Source organism: Phyllostomus discolor, chromosome 8 (genome assembly GCF_004126475.2).
Source record: "Phyllostomus discolor isolate MPI-MPIP mPhyDis1 chromosome 8, mPhyDis1.pri.v3, whole genome shotgun sequence".
Lineage (NCBI taxonomy): Eukaryota > Metazoa > Chordata > Mammalia > Chiroptera > Phyllostomidae > Phyllostomus > Phyllostomus discolor.
Window position 1 is genome coordinate 44,630,761 of NC_040910.2, and position 20,352 is coordinate 44,651,112.

The following is a 20,352-nucleotide window of genomic DNA, read 5'->3' on the forward strand; positions in this document are numbered from 1 at the left end:
AAACAACTAGAACAGGAACAGAACCACAGAAATGGAGATCACATGGAGGGTTAGCAATAGGAGAGTGGGAGGGGGAGAGAAGGGGAAAAGGTACAGAGAATAAGTAGCATAGATAGTAGGTAGAAAACAGACAGGGGGAGGGCAAGAATAGTATGGGAAATGTAGAAGCTAAAGAACCTATGACACAGGGACATGAACTGAAGGGGGGTAATGTGGGTGGGAGAGGGTGTGCAGGGTGGAGGGGAGTGAGGCAGGGAAATGGGACAACTGTAATAGCATAATCAATAAAATATATTTTTAAAAAAAAAGAAAGCTAAAAATGAAACTGCCTTTTGACCCGGAAATTCCACTGCTGCAATTATACCCTAGGAAACTTGAAACACCAATCCAAAAGAACCTATGCACCCTAATGTTCATAGCAGCACAATTTACAATAACCAAGTGCTGGAAGCAATGTAAGTGCCCATCAGTAAATGAATGGATCAAAAAACTATGATACATTTACACAATGGAATGCTATGTAGCAGAAAGAAAGAAGGAGCTCCTACCCTTTGCAACAGCATGAATGGAACTGGAGAGCATTATGCTGAGTGAAATAAGCCAGACAGTGAAAGACAAATACTATATGACCTCACCTTTAAGTGGAACCTAATCAACAAAACAAACAAGCAAGCAAAATATAGCCAAAGACACTGAAATTAAGAACAAATGGACAGTAACCAGAGAGGAGGTGGAAAGGGATAATGGTGGAGAGGGTAAAGGGTTTGCAGGAACAATTATAAAGGACACATGGACAATAACAAGTGGGTGGAAATAGCGGGGGAGTTAGGAAGGGCTGTGGTGGTGGTGGAGGAGTGGGGGGAGGCAGAAAACTGTACTTGAACAACAATTTTAAAAATGTTTAAAAAAAAGAAAATTAATAATGATCAGAAAAATACAAATTAACACCACAATGAGCTATCACCTCACATCTGTCAGAATAGCTATCATCAATAAATCTCCCGTGGCCAGTGTAGCTGAATTTGTTAGAGTGTCGTCCCATAAAACAAAAAGTAATGGGTTTAATCTCAGGCAGGGCACATGCCTAGGTTGCAGGCTTGGTCCCTGGTCAGGGAGCATACGAGAGGCAACTGATCGATGTTTCTCTCCTTCTCTCTTTCTCCTCTCTCTAAAATCAGTAAGCATGTCCTCAAGTGAGAATAAATAAAATAATAATAATAATCTACAAACAGGAAGTGTAGCTGCATAAATTAATTTATTTCCCTCTGAAAGCTCCATGAAGGCAGGACCTGCCTGAGTAGCTCTTAATTTCTGCCTTAGACATGGTGAATAATTAATCATTTTACACAAGTACACAATTAAACCTCTAGAAATACTGAAAAAAGAAATTAAGAAATCCAGACATTAGCATGAACATTCCACTCTTCTTCATGTTCATAAACATTCAGTCTCTGGAGAGTCTGTAGAAAGCAGAGCCTTTGCAGAAACTTAACTCAAAGTTCCAAAAAATTGGGCCACCATTGGAATTTTACATGCCAAACTTTCCAAGTACACAGCAGAGCACAGAAAAATTCCAGATTTTGCAGAGATTGAGTTTCCAGCATGTCCACCATGACTTCTTTCACATTGCTGATATGAAGAATTTCTTGAAACACACCACAAAGGCTTTCTATCCTCTCTCAATGGCTCAAAGAATGGCAGGGCACAGTTTCCATGGGATAAGAGGCTATAGATCAAAAGATCTTCTTAATTCACCTGGAAAGAGAATATTGTAGAAATTAAATATAAGAGTATGGAAAGAAAACCTGAAAGTTTCCTCTAATGAAAGAAATAAGAAATTTAAGAAGATTTTAGTCAAAAAATTACCTTGCCACATGGATTGGTCAGGGTAAGAAAAGGCCATATCAATTGTACTAGACCTGGGCTTCCTAAGGAGTTTCATCTTCCTATGTTATCTGAACCCCAAGTTACAGAGGATAAGAACAACTAAATGTGCTACAGAAATAGTCTATCTTTTTGAAAATGTGTGTTCTGATCCCTCTGCTTCAAGGTTTGTGAAATGTTACTTTATGTTTTCAGTCATAAAAGAGGGCAGGTGAGAAATTAATGAAAGGTCAGAAACACTATCTATTGTCCATTACCGAGGATATAAAAGAAGCTGCATTGAATTCTTCTGTTTTTCCCTTCTCCTTTCCATCACCAATATGAGTTACTTATTCCTAGGTCTAGAGAAAGCTCAGTGTAATTCCTAGTGCTTGACATGGGCAACTTCATATGCCTCTCTCTACTCAAGAAGTTTATAAATGTTGTGCTTCAGAAAATTATTCAGAAGTGAACACAAGAGAAAGTACATGTAACAGGTTTCACACAGGGGTGACATGATTTGTCTTTTTAGTTCTGAAAAGATCCCTCTGACTTCTGGGTAAAGAGGCATTGGAAGGTGATGAGAATGGAAAGGGGTGGTCAGTCAGGAGGATGTTGCAGTGCTTCAGGCAAGTGAAGGTGGCAACCTGGCTCAGGGACGCATTTGGGGGATGTAGATGTGATAGAGGCTGAGTCAGCTGGGCATATTGGGGACATACTTTCCCTCTCTAAAACTAAATTAATTAAGTCTTTTTTAAAATGAAAAAAAATAGAAATTTTTAGATCTAAACCAGTAGTGGTTCTTAGTAATCACTGCCAGGAATTTTCCATGCACTTATGGTTTGTCCATCCTGGTTCTCAAGTGGGAGGAAGGTGCTGAAAATATCAGGCAATCTTACTAAGAAAGTCCAAAATGCCAAGTAACACTGATTTCTGTTCACTTCTTAAATATGTACATCATTTTTCCCATCTTTGCCTTTTAGTTTGGGTGGTGCTGAGTGACTGTGAGATAGAGGTGGATGAAGGGTAAGATAATGTGGCTCTCTGACTGGCATGTGCATCCCTGCTTCAGGTAATTGATTCTCAGCCATTTAGTTAACCATGCATGGCATGCAGCAGGCATTCAGTAAGAATGCTGATATGTGAAAGTCAAGATGAACACAGTTCCTAAGGAGTAAGAGCAAAATATATGTTTTTTAACTGGGACCATTACTAACGGTTAAGGAGTCAAAGAGTGAAGCCCATGGGAGCCATGCTAGGACATCCCCTGCTGTATTCCCAGTTTGTCCAGTGTGAGGGGCATGAGCTATTCCTTATATCAGTTCGAGTGAAGGGCTCTGGGAACATTCGGGATCTCACCATGCTAGGCTTGGAAGATTCAGATGTGGCCCTGCTGGAGAGGGTGTACTTGTCAGAGTCTGTTTTGATTTTCCTCACTCGTTTAAACCATTGTCTGTATTGCTCCCGGACCTGCAGAGGCAAAGCATGCTCTGAGTCAGCTCACTGAGAGGACTGAGAATAGAAACGGCGATAGGTGGGAGTTGGACTGTGGTACCTGCTGGCTGAGGAGACAGTACACCAGGAAGATGAAGACACCCTGCAGGCTATTGATGATGGTGAAGAGATAGGCCATGGCTTGGGCAGCTGGGCCCACCTGCAGGATTCCCAGACACCACGTGCAGCCCAAAATGAAGAGCTGGGCCATTGCTTTAAATGTCAACATCCTAAGTAGGAGGAGAAATGAGGTCCATGGTGCACCCAGAGCAACAGAATCAAGGTCACTGTCATCTCTACCCCATGGATGTTCCTTCCTGCTTTCCCCTGTTGGTGATGAGTTCACAGATTTGAGTTGTGTTCAGGTCTCATCCATACTGTCAATGGTTCTCCACAATAGAAATGCCACTCTGGTCCAAGGCAGTTTTGACTATGTTGAGTAGGATTCTGACACTTCAAAATGTAGGTTTCAAAAATTGTATAATGCTCTGTGGATTTTATTAAAGCAGCATTTCTGAGGCTATACTGTGCATCAGGCAGGCTCTGTGCTGGGGCCTGGGCAGGGAAAGTAACGGAGGAAGGATTTCTCTTTTCACAAAGCTCTCAGGCTATTCAAGTGACTGATACAACAAAATAATGACACGTAAAATTTAGAAGGATACTGATGGGAACATTCAAGAAAGATCACTAAAATTGCACAGCAGCCCCAGCTGATGTGACTCAGTGACTTGTGTGCCAGCCTGCAAACCAAAGGGTCTTGTTCAATTCCCAATCAGGGCATATGTCTGGGTTGCGGGCCAGGTCCCCAGGAAGGGGTGCGTGAGAGGCAACCACACATTGATGTTTCTCTGCCTCTGCTTCTCCCTCCCTTCCCCTCTCTCTAAAAAGATAAATAAGTAAAATTTTACAAAAACAATATCACAGGGGATTCTAAAACAAAGCCGTGCCCATGCCTCCTGGAACAGAATTTTTTTCCAGACAAAAATGGCAAGGGCTGAGGAGCCTGAACTGAGGGTGGTATGAAAGGGTAGGCTGGGTGCATACAGGTTCTTTGTACTTTTGTCATAGGACTGCTGACAAAAGTCCAAAGAAGGTTCATCAACCAACTTCAGTCCTTCCTGCTGCTGAGGGAGTCACAAGCTGGGGTTAGAGACAGAGCTTTGTGGCAGGGGAGTCAGCTGCACACCACTGAAACCCAGCCTGCTGCCACACAAGGATCGCTGCATCTCTTTACCCTGGGTTCCCCTGGCACACCCTGAGAAGGGACATCAGGGGCTGCCGAAACACATGGATTTGCTCTTGGGACCACACGTGACTGTGGGTATGTCACCCTTCTCCAGCTTACTTTGTATTCTGCAGGGTGGATACATCAGTGTTGAGGGAAGAGAGTTTGCTTTTCAAAATCCAGAGTGTCATCAGAAAGAAAGCCAGATTGACCTTTGGGAACACAGAGGATTAGCAAATACACTTTTAATTTGTTACCTCTAGCCTACCCTGTCCAATAGCAATTCCACACTTCAATAGTTTTCATACTTAGTAACAGTGTCAGAGTTTGTAGTTTTAGGAGCAGTCTGAGAAAATCAAAGCAACCCAATCAGAGCCCAGGAAAATTCCTACCCCTGTCATTCCCTCCCCCACACCCTTATAATTCTGTTCTTCTAATGATCCTCAGCTGAATGTTAAGGATGCTCTGATGTCATCACTCACAGAGATGATGGCGCAGACGGGTCCAAGGAAGCCCCACATAAATCCTTTTTCTGGGTGGAGCCAGCAGCTAAAAAAGAGAGATTATTAAGAATGCACTGGTCAATACCATATGATCTCTGAAGTATATTCTAAAGAAGAAAATAAGCAAATTTAGCAAAATAGAACCAGAGGCATAGAGACATGGAACAGACTGACAGCTGTCAGAGGGGACAGGGAGATGGGGACAGGGTGAAAGAAGGTGAAGGGATTAGTCAAAGAACATATATGAATGACCCATGGACATGGACAACGGTGTGGGGATTGACTGTGGGAATCGAGGGTGAGCTGGAAGGAGAAGAGCTGAAAAATTGGGACATCTAATAGCATAAACAATGAAATATATAAATTAAAATATAAATAAATAAACAAAAAGAAATAAGAAAGAAACTTCCAAATACAAAATTAAAGAAAAAGGGATTGGTCCTTCAAAATATAGAACAGTTATGTAAATCCATTCTCTAATTCATTCAACAACAAATACTGAGTGTCCCTTCTGTGATAGGCTCTGTGTCTGGCTCTGAACATTCAGTCATGAAGAAATCAAACATGTGAAATTCACGGATCAGCAGAGGAACAGAGCGAGTGGCCTAGGTTACCAAAACATTTTTGAAAACAGGGCATCAAAACGTATAGCGGACATTGAAAAACCAGACGGTAAGGAAGCTGCTTCAGGACAACAGGGACCCAGGGATCAGCACGGAGACTGGGGAGTTGCAGCCTCAGGTCCTGGTCTGCCTCAAGGCACCCGGGAGAGCTGAGTCACTGCTCCCTCCCTGGACTACAGGGGTTGAGCAACACCAGGGGAGACCTTATTGCTTAAAGGCACAGAGAGGGGAGTTGGACTGGGAGACAATCATGCAGGGGCTTCGAGCACCCACCCATAGCCCTGGGAGAAGTGAGTGCCTACAGCCGGCACGTTCAGAGGTGGCCTGGGTGTGTGCCCCCACCCCCAGCCCGGTGGGAGTGTGGATCTGTGAAAAACCCAGACCTGGAAGCCCTGAACAAGCAAAGGGCGCAGGGTTCTCAGGTTTCTGGAGCCTACAGTGGTGAACTAAAGAAGCACGCGCCCCCTCAAAAATCCTGACTGTTGCGCTGTGAACCCGGAAGGGACACAGCACCTGGGGGGTTCCTAGAGCCCAAAACTGAAAAACTGATGGAAGTGCACGCCCCTTTATGATCCCCAGAGGTTGCACCATGAATACAGAAAAGATGCCAGTGCTTCCCGAGAACAAAGCACCCGCCACTGTGAAATTTGGGGGAAGGGTGTGTCTCCTTGCGATCCCCAGAGCTTGCATAGTGAACCCGGAATGGATGCAGGAGCTCTGCGGGGAGGGCCCCCCCCCCCCCCCCCAAGCCAGGAGACTGCGGCAGTGAGCTCTGGAGAGCGAGCTCAGGAGCACCCAGGGTCCTGTAGGGGAAAGTCAGATTGGCTCTGGGGAGAGCAGCCTGCTGTGGCCCTGGGGACAGTACTGGAGAGGCTTACTGAGTTTTGACTGGGAAGAGTGATAAGCATTTCAAACCCCTCTCAGCCTGCTGAAGCCAGCAAGACCAGAAAAACTGGTCTGGCCAGTTAGAAACTAACAACAGATTTTTGTTTGTTTGTTTGTTTGCTTGCTTGCTTGCTTGCTTGTTTGTTGGGGGGGGGGGTTGGGTTTTTTCTCTTTGGGGTTTTTTTTGTCTTTTATTTGGCTATTGTTGGTTGATTGTTTGATTTTATCTTGTTTTTTAAGTGACTTTTTATTTTTCAATTCTTATTATTTTTATACCTCTCAATCCCTTATGTTTCTCTTCCATTCATCCTAGTATTATTCCTTCTAGTCCAAACTTATCTCTCCTGCACTCAATCTTCTGCTATTCCCCCCCCCCTTTTTTTTTTTGAGCTTGCAAGTTACTGCAGATTTGTATTATCTTTTTCTCACTTATCTGAAATTTTTTATTTTAATAGTATTTTGGTATTCTTTCTCTTTCTGTATAATCTTCTTTGCTTGGCTGGTTATACTGTTATTTGATAGGTTCCCCCTGTTATCTCAGTCACAGTGTGTTGATAATTTACTATCCTTCATCTGTGTCCCATTAGTACACCTCTCAAGGTTCTATACTCTTTATTCTTGTTACCTAGATCTCATAGATTCTGCCACATGATTGTTGCTTTATTATTACTGTAAATAAGACCTAGTTCATACAATTTTGTCAATACTACTCAACACCCCTCCCTGATCTCAGCCCACATCGCAATTTTCTAAACTATATTATTGTGGGGGTTGTCTCTATTCTTTTACACACTACTCCTATTTACTAATCTTTATTCCAACCGTACCTCAGAATCTGACCTCCCACAGCCTCACAGCTTTCTAGATCCAACTAACAATCCTTTTGTCTCCAATAAGAGTCTTACCTTCTTTCCATCCTTTCTAAAACGTGGCTACTGGGGTGGAAGATCATGGTTAACACTACACATAGACAAAGAATCTCCCATCTCTTCTCTACTGGCTGCTACTGTAAATATCATAGAATACTGTCTTGCTGTCTTAAACCATCTTGCCTTACTCCTCCAACTGATCGCAAAAAAAAAGCAGGGGGAAGTTGTGAACACCAGGACACACAAAGGAGATTGCACCACAGAATCTCACAGGTATTCTACCACAGAAGTTCACACCATAATCACAGGGAACAGATCAATTTAAGAAACAGAGGCTAACAAAAAGAATCTGACAAACAATGAGAAAACAAAGAAACAATCCCCAAATGAAGGGAAAGGAGGAAGCCTCAGAAAAAAAAATGCTAAATGAAATAGAGGCAACTCAACTATCAGATATTGAGTTCAAAACAATGATTATCAGGAAGCTCAATGAACTCACAATGAGCTACCAGAAACTAGAGGGAAGCTACAATGATCTCACTGCAAACTATATAAACATGAAAAAGGAAATAGAAACTCTCAACAAGGGACAACAGGAAATGAAGAATGCCATTTCTGAACTGAAGAACACAGTAGAAGGGATGAAAAAGCAGGATTGATGAAGCAGAAGATCGGATTAGCAAGCTAGAGGACAAAGTAGAAAAGAACACCCAGAAAGAACAAGAAAAGGAAAAGAGGCTCAGAAAGAATGAAGAGGGATTAAGAGAAATACAAGACATGCAACATGAAACATAATAATATCCATATAATAGGGATACCAGAAGGAGAAAATGAAGAGCAAGATATAGAAAACCTATTTTAAAAAGTATTCATGGAAAACTTCCCTAATTTGATGAGAGAAAAAAATCACACAAATCCAGGAAACACAGAGAGTCCCAATCAAGAGGAACCCAAAGAGACCCACCCCAAGGCACATCATAATTAAAATGGCAAAATTTCAAGACAAAGAGAGAATCTTAAAGGCAGCAAGGGAGAAACAGGAAGTAACATACAAGGGAGCCCCAATAAGGCTAACAGCTGACTTCTCAATGGAAACACTCCAAGCCAGAAGAGAATGGCAAGAAATATTCCAAGTAATGAGAACCAGAGGTCTGCAACCAAGGCTCCTTTACCCAGCAAAGCTCCCAATCAAGATAGAAGGCCAAATAAGAAGCTTCCCAGATGAAAGAAGTCTAAAAGAATACACCTCCACCAAACCAGCTCTGCAAGGGGCGGGGGGAGGGGGGGAACTCATACATAAAAGACAATGAATAAATACCTATCAATAATAACCTTAAACATAAATGGATTAAATGCTCCATCAAAAGACATAGAATAGCTGATTGGATAAGAAAAAATGACCCACACATATGCTGCCTACAAGAGACCCACCTCAGGATAAAAGACCTGCACAGGCTGAAAGTGAAGGGCTGGAAACAAATCTTCCAAGCAAATGCACACGAAAAAAAAGGCAGGGTAGCAACACTCATATCACACAAAAGAGACTTTCAAAAAAGGTCCATAAAGAGAGACCCAGAAGGTCACTTCATAATACTCAAGGGAAGAATCCACCAACAAGGCATAAATATTGTAAGACTATATATGCACCCAACATAGGAGCACTCAAGTACATAAAGAAAATCTTAGAGGACTTCAAGAAAGATATGGACAGCAACACAATTACAGTGGGGGATTTTAATACCCCACTATAAATAATGGACAGATCTTCCAAACAAAATATCAACAAAGATATTGTGGCATTGAACAATACCCTTGATGAAATGGACTTTACTGATATATACAGAGACCTCCATCCCAAAGAACCTAAATACACATTCTTTTCAAATGTACATGAAACATTTTCAAAGATAGACCACATGATAGGACACAAAACAAGCCTCAATAATTTCAAGAAAATTGAAATCATACCAAGCACTTTCTCGGATCACAAAAGGCTAAAGCTAGAAACCAACCCAAAGGGAAAAAAACCCAAAACACTCAAAATCATGGAGGTTAAATAGCATGCTATTAAACAGTGAACAGGTCAAGAAAGATACTAGGAAAGAAATCAAAAGGTTTCTGGAAACAAATGAAAACAAACTCACAACAACCCAAAACTTATGGGACACAGCCAAGGCAGTCCTGAGAGGGAAGTTCAGAGCAATACAGGCCCACCTAAAAAAGTTAGAAACATTCCAAACAAACAACCTAACCCTACATCTACAAGAACTCAAGGAACAACAACAAAGACAGCCCAGAGCGAGCAGAAGGAAGGAAATAAACAAGATCAGAGCAGAATTAAATGACATAGAGACTAAAAGCACAATTCTAAGGATCAATGAATCCAGGGGCTGGTTCTTTGAAAAGATAGACAAAATCGACAAGCCTTTAAGCAGGCTCATCAAGAAAAAAAAAGAGAGAGGACCCAAATAAACACAATCAGAAATGAAAGAGGAGAGATTACAAGAGATACCACAGAAATACAAAGGATTGTAAGAAATTACTACAAAGAACTGTATGCCAAGAAATTTGAAAACCTAGGTGAAATGGACAACTTTCTAGAAAAATATAATCTTACAAAACTCAATGAAAAACAAGCAGAAAGCCTGAACAAACCAATAACAGCAAAAGAATTGAAGCAGTCATCAAAAAACTCCCAACACACAAAAGTCCTGGACCAGATGGTTTCACGGGAGAATTCTACAAAGCATTTAAGGAAGAGCTAGCCCCTATCCTTCACAGACTATTCCAAAAAATCCAAAAAGATGGGAGACTCCCAAACTCTTTTTATGAGGCCAACATCATCCTAATTCCAAAACCAGATAAAGACACAACAAAGAAAGAAAACTTCAGGCCAATATCACTGATGAACATTGACGTTAAAATCCTCAACAAAATACTGGCAAACCGCATCCAACAATACATTAAAAAGATCATACACCATGACCAAGTGGGATTCATTCCAGGGATGCAAGGATGGTACAATATTCACAAATCAGTAAATGTAATACATCACATAAACAAAAGCAAAGACAAAAACCACATGATCATAGCAATAGATGCAGAAAAACCATTTGATAAGGTACAGCACCCACCCATTTATGATAAAAACACTCAGTAAAGTGGGAATAGAGGGCGCATTCCTCAACATAATAAAGGCCATATAGGAGAGACCTACAGCCAACATCATACTCAATGGGCAAAAATTAAAATGTTTTCCACTAAGATCAGGAACAAGACAAGGCTGTCCACTTTCACCACTTCTCTTCAATATAGTACTGGGAGTTTTAGCCACAGCGATCATACAAGCAAAAGAAATAAAAGGCATCCAGATCAGAAAGGAGGAAACAAAACTGTCTCTGTTTGCAGACGACATGATAGTGTACACAGAAAATCCTATAGACTCCACCAAAAAACTGCTTGACCTAATAAATGAATTTGGCAAAACAGCAGGATACAAAGTCAATATCCACAAATCAAAGGCATTTCTGTACACCACAAATGAAGCAGCAGAAGCAGAAATCAAGAAAAAAATACCATTTGAAATAGCAAAAAGAAAAATAAAATAACTAGGAATACACCTAAGCAAAGATGTAAAAGACGTGTATTTAGAAAACTACATAACACTGAGGCAAAAAAATCAAGGAAGACACAAACAAATGGAAACATATACCGTGTTCATGGATTGGAAGAATTAATATCATCAAAATGTCCATACTACCCAAAGCAATTTACACATTCAATGCAATTCCTATTAAAGTACCAATGGCTTATTTCACAGACATAGAACAAACACTTCAAAAATTTATATGGAATCATAAGTGACCCCAAATAGCTGCTGCAATTTTGAGAAAGAAGAGTCAAGCAGGAGAGGTCACAATACCTGGCACTAAACTATACTACAAGGCCACTGTAATCAAAACAGCCTGGTACTGGCATAAAATCAGGCACATGGACCAATGGAACAGAACAGAGAGCCCAAAAATAAACCCAAGTCTCTATGGTCAATTAATATTTGACAAAGGAGGCAGCAACATAAAATGGAGTAAAAATAGCCTCTTCAACAAATGGTGTTGGGAGAACTGGACAGCTACGTGCAAAAAAATGAAACTCAAGCACCAACTTACACCTTATACAAAAATAAATTCAAGGTGGATAAAGGATTTAAATACAAAACTTGACACCATTAAAGTCCTAGAGGAGAATGTAGGTAGGAAAATCTCAGATATCTCACGCAGAAACTTTTTTACTCACATGTCCCCTAGAGCAAGGGACATAAAGGAAAGAATAAACAAATGGTACCTCATCAAAAAAAGCCCCTGCACAGCTAAAGAAAACAGTATAAAAATAAAAAGATAACCAACTGTATGGGAAAACATATTTGCCAAAGATACCTCAGACAAGGGTTTAATCTCCAAAATATATAAAGCACTTACACAACTCCACTCTAAGAAGACAAGCAAACCAATTAAAAAATGGGCAAAGGACTTGAACACACACTTCTCCAAGGAGGACATACAGAAGATCCAAGGACACATGAAACTATGTTCAATATCGCTAGCTATCAGAGAGATGCAAATTAAAACCACTTCACACCAGTCAGAATGGCCATCATAAACAAAGCAACAAACAAGTGTTGGAGAGGTTGTGAAGAAAAGGGGACCCTAGTGCACTGTTGGTGAACTACAGACTGGTACAACCACTATGGAAAGCAGTATGGAACTTCCTCAGAAAACTAAAAATGGATCTGCCTTTTGACCCAGCAATTCCACCGCTGGGACTATATCCTAAGAACACTAAAACACCAATCCAAAAGGATCTATGCACCCCAATGTTCATAGCAGCACAATTTACAATAGCTAGGTGCTGGAAGCAACCTAGATGCCCATCAGTAAATGAATGGATCAAAAAACTATGGTACATTTACACAATGGAATTCTATGCAGCAGAAAGAAAGAAGGAGCTCCTACCCTTTGGGACAGCATGGATGCAGCTGGAAAGCATTATGCTAAGTGAAATAAGCCAGGCAATGAAAGACAAATACCATATGATCTCACCTTTAACAGGAACCTAAACAACAAAACAAAGAAACAAACAAAATATAACCAAAGACACTGAAATAGAGGACAGGCTGACAGTGACCAGAGGGGAGAGAAGAGGGAATTTCAGGGGAGAATCGGAAGGGCTTACAGGAACAAATTTAAAGGACCCATGGTCAAAAACTAGGTGGAAGGTGGTGATGGGAGGGAGGTGGGGAGGGTTGGGTGGTTAGGCTGGACTGGGAGTAAAAGGGAGAAAACTGTACTTGAACAATGATTAAAATAAAATTTTAAAAAAAGAAATCAAACATGATCTTAAATCCCACACATCTCACATCAGGCAGGAGACAGGCAGACACAATGCAACTACAAAACAAAATGGGTGGCTAAGAGAATGTTTTGTTGGATGTCACACTTAGTTTTGAGTCTAGGAAATTAGGAAGTCTAGGAAACTAGGAAATGTTTTGGGAAGATTCCACAAGGAAATATTATTTGAGCTGAGACTGGAGCAATGAGTGGATGTTACTGAGACTGTGTTGAAGCACAGGAGAAGTCTGTATATGTGTCAACAGTTTTTGAGAGTCCTGTGAATCTCACGTGACTTTAAGGGCTGTTCCTGCCCTAGTTAATATAATTATTTTCATCTGTTGCAAAACCTATCTACTGAACATTTTGAATTATGGCTTTTTTGAGATGTATTTCACACACCATAAATTTCACCCATTACACTGTACAGTTCAGTAACCTTTAAAATACTCAGTTATGCAATCCTCACAATCTCACTTTAGAACATTTTCAACTCCTCAGAAAATTCACATTAGCAGTCAGTCCTCATCCCTGCTTCCATGCACCTCACCACCCACCACAGTCCCAAGGCACCAGTGCTCTACTGTCTGTCTCCTTGGATGTGCCTGTTCTGGACATAAATGGAATCATACAATATATGGTCTTTTATGACTGGATTCTGTCACCTAGCCTAATGTTTTTCAATCAAGGTTCACCATGTTGCTGCATGTTTTTATGTCTGAATAATAATATTAATTCATTTTAATGGCTAAATAATATATTTTTATGCCATTCTTTTATCCATTCTTCCATTAATGGATAGTTAGTATGTTTCCAATTTCTAGCCATTTTGAATAATGCTGCTGTGAGCATTCATTGACAAGATTTTGTGTGGGCATGTGTTTCCATTTGCTTTGAGTATATACCTAGAAGTGGAATTGCTGGGTCAAGTGGTAGCTATGTGTGTTCAATATCTAAGAAACTATCAAACCATTTTCCAAAGTGGCTGCACTATTTTACATTCCAACCAGCAATGCATAAGGGTTCACATTTTTCTACATCCTTGCACACGTTTTTTATCTTTCATGTTTTTATTTTAACAATTTAACATAATTACTATGAAGCAACCTCTCATTTTAATGTTTTTTTATTTTCATTCTCCTAACAACTCAAGAAGTTGAGCATCTTTTCATATATCTGTTGGCCATTTGTATGTCTTCTTGGGAGAAGTATCTGTTCAGGTCCTCTGCCCATTTTTTAACAGCATTGTTGCAAGGGGGAGGGGCAGTTTGTTGTGGAATTGTAAGAGCTCTTTATATATTTTGGATATTAAGCCCTTATCAGAGGTGTTGTTTGCAAATACCTTCTCCTACTCAGTAAGCTGCCATTAGGTATCCACCTGAAAATTTTGAAAACATTTATTTGCAAAGATATATGCATCCCTATTTCTATTGCAGCATTACTCTTGGTGGACAAGACATGGAAACAACTTAAGTGTCCTTTGATAGATGGTTGAATAAAGATGTGGTACTTACATACAATGGAACACTACTCAGCCACAACGAAAGATGAAGTGCTGTCATTGGGACAATATAGAAGGATCTGGAGAGTAGCATGCTAAGTGAAACAATTCACACAGAAAAAGTCAGGAACCATACGATTTCACTCACATGTTCACTACAAAACTGAAAACAACAAATGACCAAACAAGATAAACAAACAAAAATTCACAGACACACAGACAACAGGATGGTGGTGATCAGAAAGGGGGATGGGAAGAGGGAGTGAGGGTAGATGTGACCAAATATATGGTGATGGAGGAGATTTGACACTGGGTGGTAAACATTCAATGCAATATACAGATGATGTATTAGAGAATTGTATACTTGAAACCTATATAATATTATTAACCAATGTCACCACAGTAAATTTAATTTTTAAAAGATTTTTGAGCGTGGGCTGGGAACCAAAGTGTCCCAGGTTCGATTCCCAGCCAGGGTACATTCCTGGGTTGCAGGCCATAACCCCCAGCAACCGCACATTGATGTCTCTCTCTCTCTCTCTCTCTCCCTTCCTTCCCTCCCTAAAAATAAATAAATAAAATCTTTAAAAAAAAAAAAAAGATTTTAAACTTGCACATGTATGTTTATAGTAACACCTTTCATACTAGTTACAAATGGAAAAAATTCAAATGTCTATCAACTTTGGATAAATTTTTAAAATGTGGAATATCTATGTAATGGGACATTATTTACAAACAACACCAGCAACAACAACAGCAAAGAATGATGTCACGATACTTGATACAACATGATGAACCTTGAAGACATCATGCTAAGTGAAACAATCCTGTCAGAAAGACAAAATGTATGATTTTAGTTATGGGAACTATCCAGGATAGGCAGGTCCATGTAGATTACTTGGTTCAAGGGTTGGAGGAGTGGGTAGCAGGAAGGGGGAGTGCACGATATTGTGTATGAAATTTCTTTTGGGGAGTTGAACATTTTATGAGATTTGATTGTGCTATCTACTGTACAACTCTGTGATTATTGTCAATACCATGATTTGTACTCTTTAAAGGAGTAAATTTTATGGTGTTTGAAATATATTTCAAAAATAAGTAAAGCCATTAAAACTAGTGTTAAAAGCTGAAAATAAAAGAGTGAACTCTGGAGCTAGACACTCTGGATTTGAATACCAGCTCTGCTATTTACAAGCTGTCCACTTTTGGTCATTTACCTAAAGTCAACATGTCTCAATTTACTTATCTTTAAATGGGTCCATCGCGGTATCTACTTTACAGTACTGTGAGAGGACGCATTGTGCTAACTAATATAATAACAGCTAGAAAATGCCTGGCACAGAGTACGCACTATGCAAATCTCAACTGTAATACAATTTATTGTTTATGTTATTTAAATCAGCCCTATTCTCCAAATATAAAATCAGAACCTCCTATAGTGTTTAGATAAAGAGGAAGATTACATTGTTTATAATAATGTCCAAAGCACTTTTTTAAATTATACCTTTGTAGGGGGTAGGATCAAGGGTGGGAAGAGGGGATGACTGGGGTGGGGGGAGTGGTGGGAGGAAAATGGAGACAACTATACTTGAACAACAATAAAAAATGTGAAAAAAATGAAAATAAATTAAAAAATAAATTATACCTTTGTTATTTCAAGAAGAGGTTTAAAGACATTCCCCTTAATCATCATAAAACATGACCCAAGATTACCACTTGTTGTCTCCATTAATATGATCTGGCATAATCAAATACTACACTGGTTTTATAAAGGCCAGAGACATGGTGAAGAAGATAAAGAAGTCAGAATTTGCCCTTACCGAGCAGCTGTTCCATAAAGGTGAGGCCTGGATACTGCAGAAATGGCCACAATGACAGCCGGGACTCCATAGCCCACAGGGAACATGAACTTCTTCATGAACCTGCTCACATTAGAGTAGTTGACCACAGTGAGGTTGCGTGCAGTAAGAAAGAGGTGCAAGCCCTCCAGCAGCATCCAGGTGAAGGAGGCCAGGTAGAGGTAGTGTAAGGCACCTGCGATGATGGCGCACAGCACCTGGGGAAGCAGTCAGAGTCACCAGGCAGCATTGTCAGGGGGAGCAGGGCCCCAGCACCTGTCCTGTGCCTTGCCATTGGGGAGAACTCTGTGGTATATGAAGGAATTGTCAAAGAGGATGTATTTGCTAGTTGGGTCAGTCAGTGTGAAATTGGCTACTCACCCCTCTAACATTCCCAGAACCCAAGGACATTTTATTAAGGGGTTAGACATGGAGCCCTGAACTCCACAATCTATGACAGGTCAGAGGGTCCTTTGGGATAGCATCAGTACCCTGGGCTCTGTTCTGTCGATGGCCGTGAGGAAGAGCAGGTGGGCCAGGAAGAGGCAGATGCAGAGCTGCAGGTGGAGGGAGGTGCTGGTGTTCTGGATGGCTTTGCACAGCAGGAAGGTGAGGGCCGCCAGGAAGAGGCACAGCAGAGAGAGGCTCAGCCCCACATAGGTGATCACAGCCAGGGCGACATCCTCCTCCTGGGACCCAGCAAAGAAGAGATCTCAGTCACACTGTCCTGCTCTGGGGCAATAAAACTTCCACCATTTACAGTTTCCTTCCCTTTCCTTTCCTTCCCTTTCCTTTCCTTCCTTCCTTTCCTTTCCTTTCCTTTCCTTTCCTTTCCTTTCCTTTCCTTTCCTTTCCTTTCCTTTCCTTTCCTTTCTTCTTTCTTTCTTTCTTTCTTTTTTTTTTGAGGCAGGGAGAGTGGGGGCAGACAGTGTACAGCAAAGTTAGGAATGGGGGCATGACCGGGTAAAATAGTGATATTTATGGATACTGTTAGAATTTTCTGGAGTTCTGAAATGATTAATTCAGACCGGAAAAACTGAAATATAGGAGAGTCCTCACTCAAGACCAAGCCCTGGAATTCACAGGGCTCATTTTCCTTTAGACTTCTGGCATGACTAAGCTGTAGGTGATCATGTGAGGGTCACAGGGCACACAGCTCCAGGTTGCTGTGTGACCAAGTCTGTGCCTGGAGACTCGATGTCCAAGGATCATCTCCCCACCCCAGACTCACTCACCTCATCCCTGCAGCACGTCTTCCTTACAGATGAGATCCTTGGTTAAAGAAGGGAAAGGGCTATGCTCTGATGCCTTTGTTTTTAAAGATTAAAACTTTCCTGCCTATTTTTTCAAGTCATCTTAAAGCCATGAGGAATATTTAAAAATTTAATTTTGGTGTAAGTAGGTGATAAAAAGAGGGAGGGAGGGAGAGAAAAACAAACGTAAAAATGATAGAGAAAACAGAGGTAAAATGTTTAAACTTGGCGCATCTGGATACAGAGTGGTATGGTATTATTTGCACTATTTCTATTGTTGCAACAAATCTGTAAGATTCAAATTGTTTACAAATAAATAGCAAGCCCTCCAGGTGATTTTGATGCATACTAGGTTTGAGAATCTTTGGTGTAACGAGATCAAACCAATTCCTCTGCCACATAAAGAGCTCCCAGATCCATAAGAAATGTATCAACAGGCCAATAGAAAAGTGGACCAAGAAAGTGAACGACCTCTTTCCAGACACACACAACAAAAGGCTCTTAAATGAGGTTCTGTTCCACTCATAATAAAAAAGACACAAAAATTCTCCTAGATGTTCTATTTAACTCTCTGATAGATAAAAGATCTAAAACCTTGACAATGCCCTTGTGCTAAGGGTCTGAGGAATCACACACCTTCGTGTAATGCTGGTGGGAGTGTTCTCATATGTGACCTCTGTATGTTGACCATGGAAACATCTACCCACATAGGGTTATGACTTTGACCCAGTGTACCTCTTAACTAGACACTCGAACAGGAAAACGATGAAGTGCATGTGAATTGTGACAATGTTATTTGTATGAGGAAATGATCATGAAATAACATGCCCACTCTGAGAAGAACTGATATGTCATTTAGGGCACATTCATGAACCGGAATGCACTGTCAGTAAAAATAATGGTGTGACACTTTGTAGATTGGAATAATCTCTTAGGTGTCATAAATAAAAACACAAAACACAACAATGAAAAATGCCACTATGTGAGTAAAAAAAAAAACAGGGACAAAAATCAGTCACTTGTATTTTTTATACGTATAAAACAATCATTAAAACATGTAAGAGAAACTGACAACTCTTCCTGAGGCAAGAGGAAGTAGGTGCCTGGGGTTAGGAGTGAAGCAGACAATCTTCAAAGTTTCTCTTTTATTCTGTTTGAGTTTGAAACACACATATTTTAAGTCTTCAGTAAAATAGAGTAAAAACACCCTCTTCAACAAGTGCTGCTGAGAGAGCAGGACAGGCACATGCAAAAAAGTGAAAAGAGACCACCAGCTTACACCATACACCAAAATAAACTCAAGGTGGATAAAAGACTTAAATATAAGTTGTGACACAATAAAAGTCCTGGAGGAAAACATAGGCAGGAAAATGTCAGATACCCCACACAGCAATATCTTCACTGATAATATCTCCCAGGGCAAGGGATGTAAAAGATAGAATAAACAAAAGGGACTACATCAAATTGAAAAGCTTCTCTACAGCTAAAGGAAATATCAGCAAAATGAAGGAGAACCATCTGCATGAAAAGACATATTTGCCAATTATACCTCAGACAAAGGTTTGATCTCCAAAATACATAAAGAAGTCACACAAGCTCAACACCAGAAGACAAGCAACCCATTTAAAAATGGACAAATGACCTGAACAATCACTTCTCCAAGGAAGACATACAGAGGGCTCAGGGACATGTGAAAGGATGCTCAGCATCACTAGCCATCAGAGAGATGTAAATTAAAACCACACGGATATATCACACAGAGATTCTCACACCATCCAGAATGGCCATCATTAACTAATCAAGAAACAGCAAGTGCTGGCTAGGTTGTGGGGAAAAGGGAATCCTAGTGCACTGTTGGTGGGAATGCAGACTGGTGCAGCCACTGTGGAAAACTGTATGGAATTTCCTCAGAAAACTAAAGATGGAACTGGGTTTGATCCAGTGATCCCACTGCAGGGATTATACCCTAAGGAACCTGAAACACCAATTCAAAGAACCTATGCACCCATTGTTCATAGCAGCACAATTTACAATAGCCAAGTGCTGGAAACAACCAGTGAGCTTAGAGGACTCCAAGCCTCAGATAAGATTGCACTTACTCTGGCCTTGTTAGACCCTGAGAGGCAAACTCAACTACCCCATGGCAGATTGCTGACCCGAAGAAACTGCAAAATAACAAACTTGTGTGTGTTTAGGGTGCTGCATGTGTGGAAATTTACTTCACAGCAATAGACATTGAACAAAGCCCCTTCCCAAGGCTCTCACCTGCATGTCATACTGGGCCATGAGGACAGCAAAGCTGCTGAGGTGCGTGCACAGGCAGGTGGTGCTGGTGTCTCCAGTGCCCACCATCCTGCAGCCTTTGGTGGCCCAGTGACCACTTCCATTCTGGCCATGCTCCCAGAAGACACAGAATACCTGCTGCCTTGGCCCAGGGGTCACTGACTGTAGGAACAGGGCACAGGTGTGAGCTGTGGTTCTGGCACCCAGAAATGCTGACCCAGATCTCGTTTGTGAAGGGCTTTCCTGGGGAGATGATGTACCCATGGGAGCGCACTTCGAATTCCAAGACTGTGCACAAAACTCAGGCCTCTTCTGCACCCACAGCCCCAACCCACAGGACTCACATGCTGGAAGACAAAAGTGACTGGGTAGCTGAGGTGAAAGGGCTGCTTTGCATTGACAACTCTTTACTGAGCACCTACTGTGTGTGCCAGCCAGGGGCATGGCACAAAACAAAGCAGACACAAGTCCCTGTCTTTGTGGGGCTGATGTGCTGCTCATGGGGAGACAGGCAGTACATAGTAAACCTAATAGATAAGTAAACTAGGTAGTGTGGTAGAAGGTGATCAGTGCTATTGGAGAAAAAAAGAAGAGAAGAGAAGAGAAGAGAAGAGAAGAGAAGAGAAGAGAA

General features: G+C 41.0%; 1 protein-coding gene across 1 annotated transcript; it reads right to left on the minus strand.

Annotated features, from left to right (window-relative positions):
* Positions 1-1,225: 1,225 nt before the first annotated feature.
* On the minus strand, positions 1,226-20,317 carry LOC114503680 (adhesion G protein-coupled receptor E2-like). Its single transcript, XM_036032368.1, has 9 exons — positions 20,066-20,317; positions 19,704-19,883; positions 16,677-16,874; positions 16,168-16,403; positions 5,065-5,131; positions 4,703-4,794; positions 3,419-3,587; positions 3,223-3,333; positions 1,226-1,755 (listed from the first exon to the last, which is right to left on the minus strand). Exons 2-9 carry the CDS (start codon positions 19,788-19,790, stop codon positions 1,747-1,749), a joined length of 969 nt encoding a protein of 322 aa, XP_035888261.1. The 5' UTR covers positions 19,791-19,883; positions 20,066-20,317; the 3' UTR covers positions 1,226-1,746.
* Positions 20,318-20,352: the final 35 nt, after the last annotated feature.

Coding starts and splice junctions, on each gene's coding strand:
- LOC114503680 (XM_036032368.1), bottom strand. CDS start 19,790: ATGGTGGGCACTGGAGACACCAGCACCACCTGCCTGTGCACGCACCTC. Junction 16,404..16,676: donor TCGACAGAACAGAGCCCAGG/GTACTGATGCTA, acceptor CTGCTTCCCCAG/GTGCTGTGCGCCATCATCGC. Junction 3,334..3,418: donor ACTGTCTCCTCAGCCAGCAG/GTACCACAGTCC, acceptor TTGCCTCTGCAG/GTCCGGGAGCAATACAGACA.